A 21,391-nucleotide genomic window follows, 5' to 3' on the forward strand; every position below is an offset into this window, starting at 1 on the left:
TTGATATACATACAATACCTACTTTTAAGAATAATGTAGAAAAATCTTGTCCTAGATGATCTGCTCTTAAGTCAATCAGTTGGTTAAAAGAGCCACATTACCACTGCCCAAAGTGAACCTAAATATACAGCAAAGCCCACTCTATGAACCTTAGGAATAAATCTGCCATGCTGATTAACTTCTATCTTAGGGCAAATACTTAAGGCCTCATGGCTTAAATTTTCCTGATGAAATTATAATTATCACTTAAGTCATACAATGTTAAACATATAAACAGCCATCAAATAAAGCAAAAAATATTAAATGGTAGTAATATTCAACTGTCATTAAGAAATGAATTTAGTGTGTATAGTGGGATATGGGAATCTTTTTTTTTATTAATTAAAAAAAATTAACTAACACAACATTTAGAAATCATTCCATTCTACATATGCAATCAGTAATTCTTAATATCATCACATAGATGTATGATCATCATTTCTTAGTACATTTGCATTGATTTAGAAAAAGAAATAGCAAGACAACAGAAAAAGAAATAAAATGATAATATAGATAAAAAAATAAAAATACAAAATACAAAAAATATATAAAAAATAAAAAAGTAATAAAAAAACTATAGCTCAGATGCAGCTTCATTCAGTGTTTTAACATAATTACATTACAATTAGGTAGTATTGTGCTGTCCATTTTTGAGTTTTTGTGGGATATGGGAATCTTAACAGGCTCCTATCATCTATTCTTACTATGTAGATATATTAATAAGTTTTTACAGTGTTTGCTCCCAATTTTCACTCCTTTATGCCTACATCTTTTAAAATTACCAATACCTTAATTAGTATGCTGCTGCTTTTTTAAAGAAACCTTTTGTGTGCTGGCTGTAGGGTTTCATGTCTATAATAACACACAAGCTTAGAAATCTAAAAACAAATAGTCAATCCACTGAAAACCTCTTGCAATCACAACATACTACGTATACTGAGAAATTCTTTTAGTTTCTAATTACTTTTCAAGCTAAAACTCATCACTAGAGACACTGTACCTTAACCACAAAACTCTGCCAAATAGCTGTACCTGGTTTGACATCCAAGGACACAGCAAGAAGCAGACTCTTTCTGAACCTTTAACTGCACTAACTTTCATTCATAAACTAATTAATGGTAATCACAATTATTAGAAATTATTAAATATTTTTGTTAAGTAAAATGGTAATAACAAACGAACAAGCTAAGAAATAATTATAACTTATAAATTATTAACAAATAACTCTTTGGCAATAACCAAAACAACAGAACCTAATAATTTGGCTTATGACTAAATCACTAAAGTTCAATCTTAAATAATTAGAATGTAAACCAAATTACACACATGCATAGTTATTTTTATTGCACTGAAAACTGAAAAGCAGAAGACTACTTAGTCTCTAAATCTGCAAAGAATTTGACAAATCCCATTTTAAAGGAAGGATATATTCTACTGCTTCAGGGGGTTTTGAAAAAGAATTCCCACTGAAATCCAAGGGCAGATTATAAGGATTTCTAGCCTGGCTCAAAGCTATTTGAATCACATCAAGAGAGTCATTCCTCTGGAAACCTTATTAATTCCAGAACCACTTTTGAAATTCCCACTGTAAAAGGTCCACAGTGTGCACACCTGAGATGTCCCTAGTCCTTAATGTTATATATTAACTTTTAACTATTATACTTTTTTTTTTTTGGGGGGGTCCATGGTCCAGGAATAGAACCCAGGTCTTCCGCATGGAAGGTGGGCATTCTAACCACTGACTATTATACTTTTTAACTGAAGAATAATGATTATGATGCTTCATAAAAGAAAAAAAAACAATGTCTCTACTGTCTGCTTAAAACATATTTTATTGGGCGGGCCATGGTGGCTCAGCAGGCAAGAACACTTGCCTGGAATGCCAGAGGACCCGGGTTCGATTCCCGGTGCCTGCCCATGTATAAGAAAAAAATATATATATATATATATGTATATACATATATTTTGTTAAATGAAAAAGCAAAAGGACAAGCTTCTAAAAATGGAAGGCACAATCAGTAAAAGACAAAACAAGATTCAGATTCATATTCTAAGAGAACAAAGAATTCTAATTACTTTTGGCAGAAGTAATTTACTTAGGGTTTATATGAGACAATTATAGAAGCTCACTTAGGAGGCCTGATTACAAATTAACCTCTCACAAAAATATATATACCCTACAAGTACCAAAAGGAACAATACTACCATAACTACAACTGTTACAATTTAAATCTGTATGAAATGATTAGCCTCCATTTATATAAGAAAGAAAATACACAGCCTTTCCAAATGGGTCCCTACACTGCACAAAACTTATCTTAAGGAGCTTTATCTTCCAATCAACATCTTATATTATTGGTTAAGATAAAGTTTAAAATTAACAGCTCAAATGAGCTCTACATATATAAGAAATGCACAGGCAACACCTCCTGTTTCCACGGATGTGAAACACTTTAGGGGAAAATTATTTTCTCTATTTATTTTGAAACTGCAGATTTAATAAATCATTTTTAAATATATCTCTGCTTACAATTCTGAGATTCTTATGTATGTGGAGACAAAAAACCTGAGTCAAAACAAGTCTTAACTCAATTTTGTGGTTGCTATTTTGTCAGACAAAATGTGTTATTATTATTAATATTACCTAAGTTACATGAAATAATAATCTTCTGGAGCTCAGTAAAGACTACTATACCTGGATCTGTGTCACAGTTCCCTCAGTAATCTCATCATCTGCCACCTCTGTGGTCGCAGTCATAGTCACCTCAAAGCTCTGGTCATTTTCTGAAACTTCAAGAAAATAAACAGGTCATCTCTTGAATGGTAATAGCAGGTTCTAACTGATCTAAAAATATCCATGGGAAAAACATGTGACCATCTGATTTCCTAACACATTCTTTGCCAATACATACTCATCTATGTTAACTTATTTAACAAATACTTAATGTGAACCTACTATGTACTACACATTGCTCTGGGTACTGGGGATATATCAATGAGCTAAAGAAACAAAAATCCTGCCTTTGTGGAGTGTATATTTTAGTGGAGAAGACACAAAATGAACAAGATATTATATTAGATGATGATAAGTACTAAGGAGAAAAAAACAAGGCAGGAAAGGAAATGTGTTAGGACTGGGAAAGGGGTTTGCCAGTGTAGATAGAAGGCCAGGAAAAGTGACCAAGAGTTGCAACAATATGAGGAATGGAGTTAGCTATGCAGGATCTTGAAGAAGAGCATTCCAGGAAGAAGAAAATCCAGGGCAAAGGCTCTCAGATGGGGGCATGCCTCACATGTTCATGGCAACAGCAAGGAAACCAGTTGGCTAGAGTAGACCAAATAAACAGTAAGAGATCGTGTGGGGCCTGTAGCCTGTTGTAAAGCCTTTAGCTTTGACTCTGAGACAGGAAACAGTATCATCTTTTACTTTAACAGGATTACCCTGGCTGCTATAGGAAAAGCAGACTAAAGGGGGTCAAGGGCTAGAGTGAGAGATCAATTGAAAAGCAAATGCAATAACCCTGTCAAAAGAGGACAGTTGGCTTGGACAAGGGTGAAGGTAAGTAAAGGTGGTGAGTAGTTCAAATTGGATATATTTTGATGATAGAGCTAACAGAAATTCTTAATAAACCAGATATGGGAGAAATTTAGGAGTCAAGAATGACATTAAGACTTTTTAAAAATTTAAGCTACAGGAAGGACGGACTTGCCATTAGCAAGATGGGAAAACTTGTAGAAGAAGCAAATTTAAGAATGTAGGACGTTTAAGGAGTTCAGTTTTAAATTTGTTACTCTGAGATACCCCAGATACTAGATATCTTGGGTTAACAGTAGATATATGGGGTGGAATAAATCTTGAAGTCATCACTATAGGGACAGTTTTTAAAAGTATGAATTCAGATCACCTAGGAGTGAGTAAAAAAAGGAGCAGTCTGAGGACATGATCCTAAGAGAGCCCTCCACTTTTAGAAACTGGGGAGATGTAAACAAATCAGCAACAGAAATAGAGAAGGAATGTGCAGGAAGGTAGGAAGAAAACCAGCAGAATGTGTTTCCTGGAAGGCAAATGAAAAAATATTTTGGGGAGAAGGGAATGATAAATATTGTCAAAAGTTGCTGATACTGATGATCAACTAAGACAAAGACTTAAAAAAACTGACCAGTGGATTTAGGAATCTGAAGTTCTCCTGAGACCTGGGAATAAGAAAGAATGGAAGAAGAAATGGAGGCAAATATAGGCACTTCTTTCAAAGTATTTTGCACTAAAGGGAGGGAGAGTATTTGGACAGAAGCCATATGTAGGCTGAAGGGACTTTTTACTTTAAAGAAGTAACTTTTTAAAGAAGTATGTTTATAAGGCTGATAGGAATGATCTAACAGCGAATGAAAAATTTGATGATTCAGAAGGGAGAGGAAAGATGTTGGAGCAGGGTCCTTGAGTAAGCAAAGGGGGTGGGATCTAATGAATATAACTATCCTTAGCTAAGAGAAAAGAGACTATATGGGAATGGATGCAGATGGATATTCGTGATGGTGGGAAGTTGAAGAGATTATCTTCTGCTTACTTCTACTTTCTCAGTGAAGGAGGAAGTTAGGTTATCAGCTGATAGGAAGAAATGTGGAGGAGGTATTAGAGGTTTCAGAAGCTTATGAAAAAGTCATTTCAGAGTGGGAGAATGAACACTAAATAAGTATGGTTGACTGGTGGGCAATATTACAAGCCCATTCAGGTTAATGATCACGAATTTAAAGTTAAACAAGCTAGCTTATGCCATTTTTCTCCAATCCCTTTCAGATAGCTAGCTGGCACTGTTATAAATATAAATAGGCAAAGAAAGATTTAACTGGGGCCGTGGTTTCACCAAAGAATAATGAAGTGTGACAAGCAAAAAGGATTTGAAGGTATGCAAGATAGTGGTTATAATGATAACCATGAAACTGAAAGGGACAACAGATTACAAAGGCAAAGGACTGCAGGAATTAAAGGGTACTAGAGGAAGTAAGCTTTTTAGAAAGCAGTGGTAGGAAAACAGCAAGTCTGAAATAGATCACAAATGGACTCCAGTAATGACAAGAGTGTCATGGGAGTGATAACTGAGGTAGTTTGGAGAACAAAGAGAATAACAAAAAGATTAAGGAGCTAGAGTGATCATCTAAAGGATATTGCTATTGCTATTGTCAAAATATAACCATGAACAAGGTAGTAGTGGTAGATGACTGCCAAAACAAGGGGTTGATAAAATGAGTCCAGAAGGATAAATTATGTCAGTTTTATAAAATATGTAAAGAAAATCTGAATATTAAAATGGAATTTAAAGTAAAATTCCATATTTCTAATATTTATCTCCATGAAGTTCTGCAAGTGAACCTGTCCACTGGATGAGAGTAAGGATGTTCCAGATGTTGGTGACAGATACAGGCCTTCATGCTTTTACATGATTATTTTTTTTTACTGTGAAATATATATACAAAAAAATAATTAATTTCAAAGTACATTTTAACAGATTTCAAAGTTTGGTATGGGTTACAGTTCCACAATTTCAGTTTTTCCCTTTAAGTTGCTTCCTGGAGACCAGAACTAAATATCAGTATATACTGATTCAGGAGTCATACTCATTTGTTAAATCCTAACTTCTGTTATATTATTCTTTCTTTTCCTTTGATCCTTCTCCCAGTCTTCACAGATATTTAGGTTATGTCCATTCTAACTTGTTTTTCATATCGAAAAGTGGTGTTGTGCTGGTTTGAAAGTATTATGCACCCCAGAAAAGCCATATTTTAATCTTGACTCAATCTTGTGGAGACAGCTGTTTCTTTTAATCTTGATTCAATACTGTAGGTTGGAATCTTTTGATTAGATTTTCTCCAGGGAGATGTGACTCACCCAGTTGTGGGTGTGATCTTTGATTAGATGGAGAGGTGACTCCAAATTCCAGGTGGGTCTTAATTAGCTTACTGGAATCTTTTAAAAGAGGAAGCATTTTGGAGAGTCAGAAATGACAGAAGCCTCAGAGTCGGCAAAAACTTCACATAAGAGCTAACACAGATGTGGGCCCATGAAGAACAGAGACGTGGATGTTTGGAGAGGCCTGGAGCACAGTAGACAGTGCCATGAAATGTTAAGCAAACCAGAACCAGGAGAGAGTTGAGGGAAGCCAAAAGATGAAAGCCAGCCCTGGAGAAGTCATGTGAGGAACCCCAACAGGAACAGAAGCTGAAGGCGACAGAGCCCAGGAGCAAGGGACCAGCAGATGCCAGCCACATGACTATTCTGCTGACAGAGGTGTTTGTGACCTTTCTTGAGTGAAGGTAAACTCTTGTTGGTCCTTTAATTTGGACAATTTCATTTCCTTAGAACCGTAAAGTTGTAATGTATTAAATTCCCTGTGCTGGTTTAAAAGATGTATGCCCCCTACAAAAGCCATGTTTTAAATCAAAATTCTATTTCATAAAGGTAGAATAATCCCTATTCAATACTGTATGTTTGAAACTATCATCAGATCATCTCCCTTGATAATGTGATTTAGTCAAGAGTGGTTGCTAAACTGATTAGGTGAAGACATGTCTCCACCCATTTGGGTGGGTCTTGATTGGTTTACTGGAGTACTATACAAGAGGAAACATTTTGGAGAATGGGAGTATTCAGAGAGAACACAGCAGAACAACATAGATACGAGAAGCAGAGTCCACCAGCCAGCGACCTTTGGAGATGAAGAAGGAAAATGCCTCCTGGGGTGCTTCATGAAACAAGAAGCCAGGAGAAGAAGCTAGCAGGTGATGCTGGGTTTGCCATGTGCCCTTCCAGATGAGAGAGGAACCCTGACCGTGTTCACCATATGCCTTTCCAGATGAGAGAGAAACTCTGTGTTCACCATGTGTGAACTTTCTTTCACTTGAGAAAGAAACCGTGAACTTCATTGGCCTTCTTGAACCAGAATGGACATTTCTATAGACTTGTTTTCATTGGGACATTTTCTCAGCCTTAGAACTGTAAATTAGCAACTTATTTAAATTCTCCTTTTTAAAAGCCATCCACCCCATCTCTGATATATTGCATTCTGTCAGCTAGCAAACTAGAATATTCCCCTTTTTAAAATCCATTCCAGTTCTGATATATTGCATTCCAGCAGCTTGCAAGTTAATACAGATTTTGGTACCAGAGAAGTGGGGTGCTGCTGCGGTTTGCAAATACCAAAATGTTGGAATAGTTTTTTTTAAGATTCTACAAGAGTTGTGAGGATTTTGATAGAGAAGGTCTGAGTTACTTCAAGGAGACTGTTGGTAGAAATGTAAAGTCTAAGGATACTTCTGATAAGACTCAGACAGAAATGATGAACATGTTGTTGAAACTAGAGGGAAGGCATTCTTTGTAGATGGAAGGCAAAATTTGAGAGTGATGAACTTGGATATTTAGCAAAAGAAATTTCCAAATGCTATGTAGAAAATGTAATCTGGCTGCTCCTTGAAGCTTATTGTAAAATGTGAAAGAAAGAGAAGCTGAAAACTGAACTCTTGGGTACAAAGAAAACAGAAACTGTTGTTCTGGAAATTTCTGGGCTTCCAGAAAGTGAGACCCCTAAGTACAGGGCCCCATGGGAGGAGTTATCCAAATACAGGAGTCAGGCATTACAGGACAAGCGAGGATCTGAGACTGACTTACCCAGAAAGAATTTGTAGAAAGTTCTACTGCCCGATGGACATGATCCCAGCATATTGCATAGAAACCCAATTAGAGTGTTGTGGATCTGTATAAATGGCAACACTGCCAGTCTGGACATAAAGGGACAAGAAAGGGGGAAATTAGAGGAAAACTAACTTCAGAAGCAGAACCATGGAAGTTAAGGTCTGAAGCCAAGAGTGGGCCTTCCACCTCACTATTCTGGAAGATTTGTACAGTAGGCTTTGGAGAGAGTGGAGCATACTCTTTGGGGATTGGAGAGAGTGTGGCTGCCACCCCATTGTTCTGGAGGGGTTGAGCATGTGCCCTGCAGATGGCAGAGATCCCGGGTGCTGCCCCTAAAGTTGGAGAAGGTGGAGCCAAGAAAAAGGTAGTTTCCCCAATGTTCCCCAAGATTGTAACCACCTAAGTGTATGGAGAAAGCAAAGCCACAGCACAGGCCCTTGGAAAGAGTGGGACTGCCACTTTCTAAAATCCCAAGGGTAAATAACTCTCAGACTCTGAAATCTAATGGAGTTTGCCCTACACGTTTTCAGAACTCTTTGGGTCCAGTGAACCCTGTGGTTCCTTCCAATTCTCCCTATGGAAATGGTAGACCATGCCTGTAGCTGACTTTGATGAGATTTTGTACTGGTTTTAACTTTGTATTGTATTTGTATTATACTGAAATGTTTTAAGGCTTTATGATATTGCAATTGAGAGAATGTATTTTGTATATGGTAAAAACATGTGTTTTTGGGTCCAGAGGGTGGAATGTGCTGTATTTCACATGTGTGAAAGTATCTGTACCCCAGAAAAGCCATGTTTTAATTCTGATTCAATCTTGTGGAGGCAGCCATTTATCTTAATCCTGATTAAATACTGTGGGCTGGAATCTTTTGATTGGATTTTTCCAGGGAGATGTGACTCAGCCAGTTGTGGGTGTGACCTTTGATTAGATGGAGATGTGACTCCAACCATTTCAGGTGGGTCTTGATTGGTTTACTATAATCCTTTAAAAGAGAAACATTTTGGAAACAGAAATGACAGAAGCCTCAGAGGTGACATAGAGAGCAGATGTAGATTCCTGGAGAACAGCTGCTTCAGAGAACAGAGACACAGATGTTTGCAGATGCTTGGAGCCTAGCAGATGTTGTCATGAGATGTTGAGCCAGAACCTGGAGAGAATCAAGGGAAGCCAAGAGATGAAAGCCAGCCCTGAAGAAGTCAAGTGAAGAACTCCAACAGGAACAGAGGCTGAAAGCAACACAGCCCAGGAGCAAGGAACCAGCATACGCCAGCCACATGACTATCCTGCTGACAGAGGTAATCCTGACCCATCATCCTTTCTTGAGTTAAGGTACCTTCTTGTTGGGGCCTTAATTTGGACATTTCCATAGGCTTAGAATGGTAAACTTGTAATTTATTAAATTCTCCCTTTTAAAAGCCATTCCAGTTCTGGTATATTGCATTCCAGCAGCTTGCAAACTAACACAGGTGTTGACAATATGGGATGCAACTAGTTTGTTCCTGGAGATGCTGACACCTCTGGGTTTCAGTTCCTGACCAAGGAACCATCTAAAGGATTTAGATTTCTGAAAAGTAAACTTAGTGCATGCAACTTCTATAGGATCTCACATGGAGTAGAGTGTGTTATTTAGGGTTAAAAGGAATGATGTTGGTTGGGGTATGGCAAACCTTGGCAATTAGCAATACCAAGCTGAAGCTGCAAAAGAGTAGTCTCCAGAACAGCCTCTCAACTCCATTTGAACTCTTTTACCATTGATACCTTTTTTTGGTTACATTTCTTTTCCCCCTTTTGGTCAGGAAGGCACTGTTCATCCCACAGTGCCAACGCCAGGCTCACCCCTAGATGTCACGTCCCACGTGGGGGGAAGGATTATGATTTTCCTTGCAGAGTTGGGCTTAGAGAGAGACAGGCCACATCTGAGCAACAAAAGAGGTTTTCTGAAAGTAATTCTTAGACATAATTATATGTAGGCTTAGCTTCTCCATTACAGAAATAAGATTCATAAGAGCAAGTCTCAAGATCAAGGCCTTGGTCTATGGACCTGGGAGTCTCTAGGTTTTCCAGTTGGGAAAGTTTAATAGTTCCATATTTTTTTCTCCCATTCCTCAAGGGACTTTGCCAATAGTTTTTTTGTTTGTTTTGTTTGCCAACAGTTTTAAATTATCTGGCCAACATACTCTGGGATGTATCCAGGTATTAAATTAAATTATACAGAATTATAAGCTCTTGTTCCCATTCTGGGCTCCATGTATTTGTTTGTTTAAATAAAAGAAAAAAAAACTCACTCTCTTTACAGTCATTTCAAAGCAAGGATATACTTTACATAATAAAACACTACCTTACAGGGTTGTTGTTAAAATAAACTAGGCAATATATGTAAATGCACTTGGCACATAATAAGCACTCAATAAATGCAGGTTAAAACTCCAACTATTTTTGTGTTCAACTGAATTTCTTGCAAGCTAAAATTTCATTTCAAAAGGAAACCCTATGTTCTTAATACACAGTCACTTACGTGGAAGTGCAACAACAGATATGCAAGGAGTAGAATCATCAATACTCTGATCATCCTCAGAGGACAAACAAAGCCTTTTAGGTGGAGGTTCAGTACTATCTTCTGAATCTATTTCATCAGCTTCTAAGGGAAAACAGAAAAGGTCCAAACAAAAATCTCAAAAACTTCAAACCCAATGAGTTAAAAACCTCTTACCCATTTGCTCAGTGAATTAAACCCAGTTGTGCAAGCAGGACTCAAAACAACATCATTTTCTCTATGTATAGTACAGTTCCTCAACTCCTGGTCTTATAACAAGGGACTATACACAAAGATGCCACCTTTTAAAGCATCACACATTTGTGAAATATTATGTGCAATGGCACTGTGGTTTGAAAACCTTAAGGTATGTTAGGAAAACAAAAGCAGTTCTTAACTGCTGGCTACAGTATATGAAATGTGGCAGGCAGTAAAGGTGGAAAGAAAGTTGAGATGACATGAAAGTCTATGTACGCAATTAAAGAACCTATACTATATTCTAAAAACCAAGGGACACTTTAAAAAACCCTTCTTAAGCCACTGAATATCATAACCAATCAGCAGCAGTTTGAAAGATGGTTAGAGGTGGGAAACTGGTTAAAAGGCTAATAAGAGATAAGCAGAGGCTCTGAAATAAGAAAGAGATGAAGGATTCAAGAAGCACAATACAATCGACAAGACTTTATGATGGAATGGATTTAGGAGATGAGAAGGAATTTATTCTTACCCATGTTTATGATCTGGGATATTGGGTAATGAAACTGAGAAAGGAAAGGAAAGAAAACCAGGTTTGGGAAGAATTTGAAAGAATAATTCAATTTGGGACATGTTAAATTTAAGGTTCAAATGAGAACACTGAGAAGTCAGAGTAGAAAGAAGTCATCTTAGATGGAAGTTAAACCACAAATCTGAATGAAATAACCTGGGGATTATGAACAGTATAGAAAGAGAAAACAGAACCTAGGTTGAGCAAAGATGAACTTAAAAGCAAAAATAAATAGTCTCAATTCATTACAGATGATACTAGATTTTATTCAGAAAATTGTGTAAAATTCTCTAATACAGTTTCTAATAAAAAAAATGTTTTCATGCTGGCAGGACTACTTCTAGTTTTACTAATGTACTCTGGCACCAAAAAGTATAAAAGACTAAGTATATAATAGTTATTCCATCATCACCTTTGAGGTTCAAAAGATTCTACTTATAAAACAGCTATGAGATTGATAGCTAAAATTTAGGGTACATGTACAAATATAAAGAAATACAAAATTAAATAAGATTAATTCATAATACAAAGAGATAACCGCTTTTGCTACTGTACTACCCTGTTTATTGGGTAACAGAGGTCAAATGTGAGATGGAATTCAAAAATAGAAAAATATTCACATTTATATGTCAGCAAATTCTCCTACCATTTTGAGGGCAATGAAGAATGAGGTTCCCTTCTGTGTCCTGAGTCAAAGTCACAGAGTTCACAGTTTCTACGGTTACTGTGTCAGAATCCTCTTCAACTGTGCTCATACTCAAATCTGTACAGGAATAGTTTCCAGATTAGTGCTAAAAACCTTATTTTCCAATGTGAACACAAAGCAGCTCCCTGTCCCCTACCCCAAAACAAATTTTTTCGGTATTGCCTACAGTGTTCATGTGAAATTGCACTGACAATTTAGATTTCACGAGTTTATACCCATTGTTTAGAATTAGATGCAATAATCTGTTATGAATAATTAAAAATCTATAGCATTATGGTGATGAATACACTACTATATGATGATATTGAGAACCATTGATTGTACACCTTACACGGAATATTTCTATGTTAAGAATGTTCACGTTTGTTTGTTGTTTTGGTTTGAAAATACAAAATAAATCAAATTAAAAAAAATTTTTTAAAAACCTACAGCATTTACTTTTTCAAAAGGGGAGTTTTTACTACATCCAAAGAAAGAGATCATCTGTTCAAAGTTATTCATCATATCCAGTAAAATACCACTTTTGGGTTATTTTCTTTTTACTGGCAGTTCTGTGATATATTCAAATAGGTGTTTAACATGATTCTTTAGAATATTCATCAAAAGTTTTATCTTGTTTAAAGAACTAATTTTCAAGAATGCTTTTTACAGGTATTTATGCTCTAGTCTTATCAGAAAAATAGGCAAAACACTAAATAATTCTTGCTTTTTTCATAATGTTAAAGTACATGTATCCATCATTGAACCAAATTGCTTTTTGACAGATATGGAGTTAAGCCTTCTTGTAAAATAGAGAACTCTTTTTTTTTTTTAAATTTTAAGTACCTTTACCTACTATTGCACATGTTATTTTCCCCTTGTTCAGTCAGACTGAATGTTCAAGGAGTCTATATCTTTTGGTGGGCAAGGGGAAGTACACTGAATTCTAATCAACAGCTTGGTTGAACTTTTCAGGTCCATCTCGCTATGTGCAATGAAATTCAATTTTGGTTTTGCCCACTTCTCTTTACTAACTAAATAATGCAGAGGAAATAAGCATTGATGTGTATTCAATTAAACAATCACAATATTCATTTGGCCTCTATTATACTCAAGTTGTCTGTTCATGTTTACCATTTTGGCAAATACATTTCTATTGGCAGAAAAACATTATCCATTAATGTTCACAAGGCAAAAATTCAGCAGTTTACTCAAGTTTTACTGAACAAATTACAGTTCTATTAGGACGTTATTCATTTTACAAAGGTAATAATGCTATCCCCCAATTAAAGATAAATGGAACTCATGATTCTGTTATGACTGAAATTTGCAGATTCAGGAGGCCAGCCCTTAGAACAAAGGTAGGCTTACCTACACAACGGATGGATCAGCTATAGCCCTTCCTGCAGAATCAGGTTGCCTTCCCTTAGCCACCAGCATCACTTTCATGTTATCCAGATTGTTTCAACCCCATGCTCCTGCTCCTAACTTTGCACAGTCTGAAAAAATAATGACATTACATAATTAGGTTTAATAAGAATAAATTGAGTGCTAGCAGTATGCTGATGATACTCTAGCCTGAAGCCTCTTAAGTCTCAATTAGAAGAAGAATGACAAAAATAGAATTCTTTTTGGAAATCGGTCTCTAAAAGTATTCCTCAATAAAGAAAGGGCATAAATGATGAGATCTTATACCTCAAGCAAGTAAGTTTACAGGCAATTCCTCAGCCCGATTTGAGGAACCTGAAAAAATAACTTGGTTCAAATCTAGTAGTGGCTCTATATTAAATTGTACATCTTGGTACCATTATCTAACATGGCACAGCGTATACATCAACCAATAGTTTCATAAATGTATCATTATATTTTAAAACAATAAACTATTAACACTTATCTTTGTATATAAACCAAATTCCATTTTAAACCACTAAAAATATTTAATATCTAGTCATTCAGAAACTATTAATTTCATAAAATGACAGGTGAACAACCCTGACTAGGGAATTATTGGGGGGGGGGGGGGGTCAGAAATCAGGCCAGAAAATATGCTCTTGAATGCCATGGGAAACCTTACAAAATTTGAAATGATTGATATCTAAAGGTTTCTTTCAACAGTTTCTATGCTGCTTTTCAAATTAATAGACATAGTTGTCCAACTGACAAATATATATTACATGTCTACGATACATCATGTTTCTCTAGGTACTGCGAATATAGTGGCTTTTTTTTTTTAACCTATCTCCTTAGATAAGCTGTTAACACACTTTGCTGAGGTCCTCCCCATCCCCACAGAGCTATATGACCAACATACTTATTAACATTTAAGAAATTGACCTGGTTTTGTTTGAATTTATTTTTAATTGGTAACACATTTACATGGTTCAAATTTCAAAAGGCAAAGGTTATACAGTCAAAAGTTTTCTTCCTACTTTAGTTCCCTGATCATCCAGTTCCCCACCCTGGAAGCAAACAAAGTTATTCTCCAATTTCCTTCCAGTTATTTTATGCATACATAAGCCTATGTATCAATATATCCCTCCCCACTACATACCCTTTTTTTTTCTTTTGACAAAAATAGCATCATACTACAAAACTGAAGTGTACTAAATGGCTATTTTACCTTGCTTCATCAGTAAAGATGATGAAATGCCACTGCAAGTATGTAATTGCAAGCCAGCGAATTGATTAATAAGAGTAAAGGCCCTGAGGTAGGGACCGATTTGGCGTGTTGGGAGGTAAAACAGGTACCCAGTTTGGCAGAGGCTTTTAAGCAACAGGGAGACTAAAGGTGAGGTTTAAGACAGAGACAGGGTCAGATTGGCAGAGCTTTGGGAACCCCAGAGGGTTTTAAACTGGGGAATATAATTTACATTTTCTAAAAAACCACTCAGCCTACAGTATGGAAAATGGATAATATGGGAGTAAGTGAAGAAGATACGTTGTCCAATAGATGACTGTGGTTGGGAATAGTTGGCAGCAATGACAGAGTGGCAGCTGGAGAGAGGACATATTTTGGAGGTGGAGCCAATAGGATTTGCTGGTGGAAGAGATTATTGAGATTAACAGGAGAGTTATCTCAAGATGATTCCTAGGCTTTTGGCTTGAACAGCTGAATGAGGCGCATTTATAAGGCATCTAAATGAAGATGTCAAGTTGACAATTGGATATATAAGCTTGAGCTCAACAGACCAAGACTAGACCTAGTTTTATTTGAGTTAGTGGCAAACAAATTGTTTTTAAAGATAAAATCACCTAAGAGCCTCAAAGTCCAGTTCTAGAGCACTCTGGCAATTGTAAGACTAGCCTAACAGTTGGAAGTCCAGCAGAAGATAAAAAAGCAATGAAAAGTGAGATGGATCAAACAATTATACAAGAAGAAAACTTAAGAGGTAAGGCAGCACAAGAGTGTTTTCAAGAATTAAGTAGTCAACTGTGTTAAACACTGCTGAAAAGAGAGTAAGATGGTAGAGAAGTGACTATTTGATCTGACAATATGGAGACCACTGGTGACTTTGACAAAAGCAGTTTGAGGAGCAGAAGTCCTACTGGAATACTCAGAGAATCAGATGTAGGGAAGAAAAGACAAACTACAGACACCTCTTTCAGAAGGTTTAACTTTGATGGTAGGTAGAATGAGGGAACACAGGCTACAACGGAATCAAGACAGCTTAATCTGAACAGTGTATTTGTATTTTAATTCGACTTTAGAGTGACAGAAATGATGACTAAATCAACTTATGATGGAAGAGTTATTAAGCTGAGCAATGAGTAACTTAGTGCCTCTATTTCATTATAAAATTATGCTTCATCTCTGAACTGACACAAGAACCTCAGGGAAATATTATCAGGAAATTCCAAATTTCTACCATCAACTTTCAGGTCCTCTATGGGGCAAATAAATATAATAGCATCAGCCCATTTTGGTTTTCTCCCTTTTCTTTGTAATGGGTTATACCAAACATGTTATTTTTATATTAACTAAAAATGAGAAGACATTGTGGATGAAAAAATTTTACAGCCATTTTTACTAATGAAATGAAATTCTGACAAGTTTCTAACGACTTGGTCCAATCTTAAACAGCAACAACATCCTAATAAACTCAAGAAAGTACCTGACATGTGGTATAAAACATTTATGGAGAAGTTTCTTTATCACATATCTTCACTTTTTTTTTCAATTTTGAAAACACTGGATTTTATAATATATTGTGGAGCTGTAAATAATTTTTTAGCTTTTTATTTTGAAATAACTAAAGACTACCAGAAACTTTGCAAAGAGATATGTTCATGTCCTCTTCACCCAGCCTCCCCCAATGTTAATACATTGTATAGACAGAGTACAATATTAAAAACAGATCACTGACATATGTATAATCCACAGAAGTTATTCATATTTTGCCAGTTAATCATGCACTGTATGTATCTGTACCTAACTCTATACAGTTTTATTACATGTATCACCAGGTAACCACCACCACAATCAATATACTTGATACATATAAACACAGGGCCCTCTATTTTTACTGAGCATGCATCTTGTCCTGGACATGTCTTTTGGAAGTTCCAGTTTATAGAGATTCATATGCTCCCCCTCCCCCCTTCTCCTAGGAAATAAACTTTCCCCACTCCTGGGTGTTCTGTCATGACTTAAGCAATAATCATTTGCCCAAGGCCACAGCAATTTGACAATTTCATACACTAATTTAGCTGTCCTCAAGATGCTTCTGCATGCAGGCCAAGTTTGGGGATGATGAGCAAGAGATGAGTGTCAAGATTCAATCCTGCAGGCTGCCACCAAATAGACTGGCACTTACATACATGCACCCTACTATGCACATAAGGGTTACCTACTCCCTTCAGAACTGGACCAGGGACCTACAAAGAAAACAGTCTGGCTCCACCTGCTGGGAAGGAGCTGGGGGAGGGGCCACCAAGGACACCATTAGTTTTTGCCATTGTTTTTTTTTTCTGTATTTACTTTTTTATATAGCTTTGACTTTTTGACCAAGAAAATGTTCTATGTATTCAAAACTAGTGTTTAGTAAAAATAAGGTTAAAAAAGTAAACTTAAAATTAATTACAAACAGAAACAAATGAACACAACTACCTAACCACACAAAAAAGAAATAATTTAACCTTAATTCAGAACTGACTAGACACACTTAGTGAGATATAGTATAAGGATAAAAAGTACTAGAGTTATATCCTGTATTTAAATTAGTATGCTTGTTTTCGTAGTGATATCAGACTAGTAATACTGGTTATACTTTGCATATATATATACACACACATACACATATACATATACTTTAACTTTTTAAATTACACATCTTCACGTTTAAATGATATATGTTTTAATTTATAACCCCCAATGAATTAAGATGACCCTATTTAAAACACAATAACCTGGTAGAAAAGGGATAAACATAACTCTCTTAAAACTGTTATTTACCACTGAGTTTAAAGAAATGAGTCCTTTCCCCTACTCTCCATTCCAATACGGCTGTAAAATTTTCATTTAATGCATTATCTTTTAGACTGGCATTGCCATCAAACTGAGCATAAGTAATTGTCCAGATCTTCTGGGCAGTTGTTAAATATCTTCCCCAAACCAGAAAAACCCAAGAAAAAAAATGGCATACCTGACTTAAAAGCACTTTTTTCCAGCTTTTTGGAGCTAATAAATTTGTAATAGTTCTCAAGCACAACACTAGGACAAGAGGGATAGAGTAAATGCTATTAGTGGAAGTTGCCAGACGTACAGTTCATATTTGCTGACCCTAGATGCTTGGAATTGTGATGCTAAATTGGAAGATGGAAAGAGACCCACACAGTATGAAAAACATGAGAAACTATTACAAGCGAAAAAATTCAAGTTACAGAGCACATAGCACCACAATTTTACAAGTACTCAGATACTAAAATAGACATGGGCTGTGAATAAAACTAATTAGTATTTCTTTTGCTATAAAACACCCAATGGTATGTTCAAAGATTACCTGTGACAATCAGCTAAGAAAAATGGCCTAACAATGGTGTACAAACCCAAAGTGATTATTTTTTTCAAAAAACGGCATGACAAAAAAAAGATTAAGCCATTCAAAAAATGTCCTCCAGTGTACTTTTCCTGATGACTTCTTTCTTATATTCAATCATGGAATGGACTATCTTTCCACAGACTTGAAAACACAGACATGATAAAAGGTGCTTCCTTTTATTTTAAATTTATCATTTAGCTTTATGGAATCAAAGCAAACCTATTTGTGCTTTCCATTATGAGAATTACTGCACAAAAGAAAAAGCAAAACTACAAAGAAGGGATGATATGAATACAAACAAATGCCACATGCATTTGACAACCACCTATAGTTTGTATTTAACATCTTGCAATATGTTCATCACTTTCTTATATCATTATACATCATGTGAGGTGGAAAAGACTTTGGAGCTAAAATTACAAAGCATTGACAAGTATGCTATGTTATTTTGAGTATAATTAACAGTGCTGAACTGTGCATAAATGTGGTGGAAATGACAAGTTTAGAAGTCATGTGTTACCAGAAGGAAAGATGGAGGTTAAAAGATAAGGATGTGTAACAGTTAATCTTGAGGCAGATGACGACTATGATTAACTGTACAAATATATAAAAAGTTCTTTCACGAACTAGAGCAAATGTTTGACACTATTACAAGGGGTTAATAATGGAGGGGTATATGGGAAAAACCGCACTTACTGCAAAACTATGAACTAAAGTTAACAGTAATATCTTAATATTCTTTTCGCCAGTAACAAATGTACCACAGCGACTGTAGGGGACAAAATGGGGGTGGGAAGGAGTATGGGACGTTTTGGGTTTTCTTTTCTATGTTTATTTTTCTTGAGTAATGAAAATGACCTAAAATTGATCATGGGGATGTATACATAACTATGTGATGATACTGTGAGCCACCAATTGTATACTTCAGATGGAGTGCGTGTTGTGTGACTGTTTCTCAATAAAATTGCTTTAAAAAAAAGTGTGCTAATTCCTAGGGAATCACTTTACATGGAAAAAGTGCTAAAAATGATAAAAACAAACAAACAAACAAACAACCAAACTACAATTAACTTCATTTTGAGAAGGTAGGAGGTGAACCTCAGGGTTAAATAGGGAGCCTCTATACTCGAAAGAAAAAAAAAGTGGAATCCTTTCTAAACTTTGTTGCTGTTCTGCAGTTTTGATGTCTTTGCAACAGATCTGTGTATTTAATACAAGAGCTCTAGAACCTCAATACTTTCAGAAACACTTCTTGGCCCCTCAACATCTTAACATCTATATGCCAGTCTGTGAATCTCTAGGGGCACCTGTTACACCTTACCTTATTTATCCCCACAGGTATTAATTTAAACCTGTGTTTAATGGAGCATGACAAAAGCAACTGTTTAAAATAATGAGATGTTATTTTCAGTGCATATTACTTTATCCTAACGTTAATAAAAAATCAGGGTATGTAGATGTTGGGAAGATGAAGTGAATTGGGATGTGGGGAAGGTTTCAGCAAGTTCTAAAAATTAAAAAAATACATATATATATATATACACTGTCTAGTAATATCTAACTAACCTTACAATTAAATCTTTTCTACCCAAGAGTCAAAGTATTCTTGGGGCAGAATAAACTAACAACTATTACTCATCTTTAAAAAGTCCTGTAAAAAGAACAGAACATAAAAACAGCAGGCCAAAGAGAATAGCTAGCTGTTACTTTTGATTCTCCACCAGTAACCAGCTCCCTCCTTGCTGCACAAATTCTAACTTCAAAATTGTTTTTATGATTGCTTTACTTCAAAATACTTCAAAAATACACTAACATGCAGAGAAAAATGCTTATGATGTATATATTTATTAATATAACTGCTAAAAGCCTGGACTTACTAAGTATGCAATAGTGATGAAGACAGACACAGGGCAATAGCATTTTGGCTCCACCAAAATGCATCTGAGTCTAGCTCAACTGCAACCTATTAATCATATTCACTATAATATTAAGAACATAGATAAATACCCCAAAAAGCATATTTTTGGTGACCCTATCAACTAAAATAGTAAAAAATTAGCTTCTTTGGTGGTATACAGAAAGTTAATATTTGAGTTAAAATGAGACAAAAATCTGATAATAAAACGTATTTTTCTTCGTAACTGTAACAAGTAATGTAGTTTCAGACAGGATTAAGCTGTTTTTGTCCCTTGTGAATGGAAGAAAAAAACTTCACTCGTATACCAAAATTTTATTCTTTCAAACAAAAAGGATAATTTTTGTAATTAAACCATGCAAATTTAATCTTTCATCTTTTTTCTTAATCTTAAATTTCTAAATCTTAACCAAATAAATGAAATCTTATCACTACTACACCATCGTAAACAGCCAAGTTTATCTTGTCTTACTACCACAGTCGGAGTTTCTATAGTTCAAAGTGCTTTAAATTACTCAAGACACTAAAAAATTTAAATATATTAAAGTGCACTCATTCTCAAATAGTAACCTGAAACACAAACTTAAAATCAACTCAAGGAAAATATCTGAGGTAACATAAACATGAAACTCCTTCGTTCCTTGATAGAAAAAGAAAAATGGATTCTATGTTTGTATAACTTTAATCCAATGGAAGAATCTTTTACTTCAACTGGAGCTTAACTGCTATAATTAATTGCCTCCCACGAATTAAAAATATAGGCATAGTTTTCTTTTGTATGTTGTACGGCAGGGGTCACATTTCATTCTTTTTCCATGTGAGCATCCGTTATTGCAGCACCGTTTGTTGAATTTTTGTTTGTTTAGGAAGTGCATGGGCCAGGAATTCAGCTTGGGTCTCCCGCATGACGGGAGAATTCCACCCTGCACCTCCCAAAACAGACACAGTTTTAAGAATTTCTAAACACTTCTTCAAGTTTATAAGATACTGAATATTAAAAAATTCTATAACATACGCATTTTTCGGATGTCCCGCCAACTACCCTCTTCTGTCAGGAAGGAGATGTACAACGATGAATTAAGTTGAGAAAAGCAACCACACAAACTCTCTAATACAAAAGAGGGACTTCTAGTTTCCATTTCATGGAAACATCACCTTCTCCTTATCTACAGCGAATTTTTTTAATTGTAAAAACACACGTCACATCATTCATCTGCATAGAACAGCTCTTGACTCTTCTACTCTTAAATACTTCAGCCCGGAGACAAGGGTAGAACAACACGTCCCTCGAGAATTTCTCAAACCAAAATCCAAATTAAAGGACATAGAAAATTAAAAATTAAAAAAAAAAAACAGAAATTTCCTCAAAACTCAGAAATATGGCAATCATTTACTTTTCAGTTCCATTTTACTGTTTTCTGCCTGCACGGGACTCACCGCGGACCCCGGCCAATCACCCTCCTTTTCCCTCAGAATGACAGAGACAGCTGGGTTAGCAAACCCCCAATTTCCTCTGCGTTGGCCAAAAATCCTTGAGAGAGAACGAACCCCAGAATTTAGGAAAACAGTCTGAAACACAAACGAAGTAAAGAAAAAAGATGGGGCCGGGGGGAGATCCGCCCCAACACCTTCAACTCCACCCAGGCCACCACTCCTTTACCGTACCACACAATAAAGCCGAAAAACGTAACAACAATAATAAACTCAACAGCACAAAAAGCAAATAA

General features: G+C 35.8%; 1 protein-coding gene across 11 annotated transcripts in view; it reads right to left on the reverse strand.

The window, feature by feature from the left end:
- Nucleotides 1–21,391, reverse strand: part of DMTF1 (cyclin D binding myb like transcription factor 1) — a 42,417-nt gene that overhangs the window by 20,484 nt on the left and 542 nt on the right. For 5 of the 11 annotated variants that reach the window (XM_077149433.1, XM_077149973.1, XM_077149886.1 and 2 more), the window contains exons 2-5: nt 13,083–13,210; nt 11,673–11,789; nt 10,243–10,365; nt 2,735–2,829 (exon numbers count right to left, since the gene is read on the reverse strand). In XM_077149433.1, coding sequence (XP_077005548.1) covers nt 2,735–2,829; nt 10,243–10,365; nt 11,673–11,781 — 327 coding nt within the window. In that variant the 5' untranslated portion in view covers nt 11,782–11,789; nt 13,083–13,210. The other 6 variants (XM_077149639.1, XM_077149564.1, XM_077149719.1 and 3 more) reach the window with 6 other exon arrangements.

The sequence above is a fragment of the Tamandua tetradactyla genome, chromosome 1 (assembly GCF_023851605.1).
Source record: "Tamandua tetradactyla isolate mTamTet1 chromosome 1, mTamTet1.pri, whole genome shotgun sequence".
NCBI lineage: Eukaryota > Metazoa > Chordata > Mammalia > Pilosa > Myrmecophagidae > Tamandua > Tamandua tetradactyla.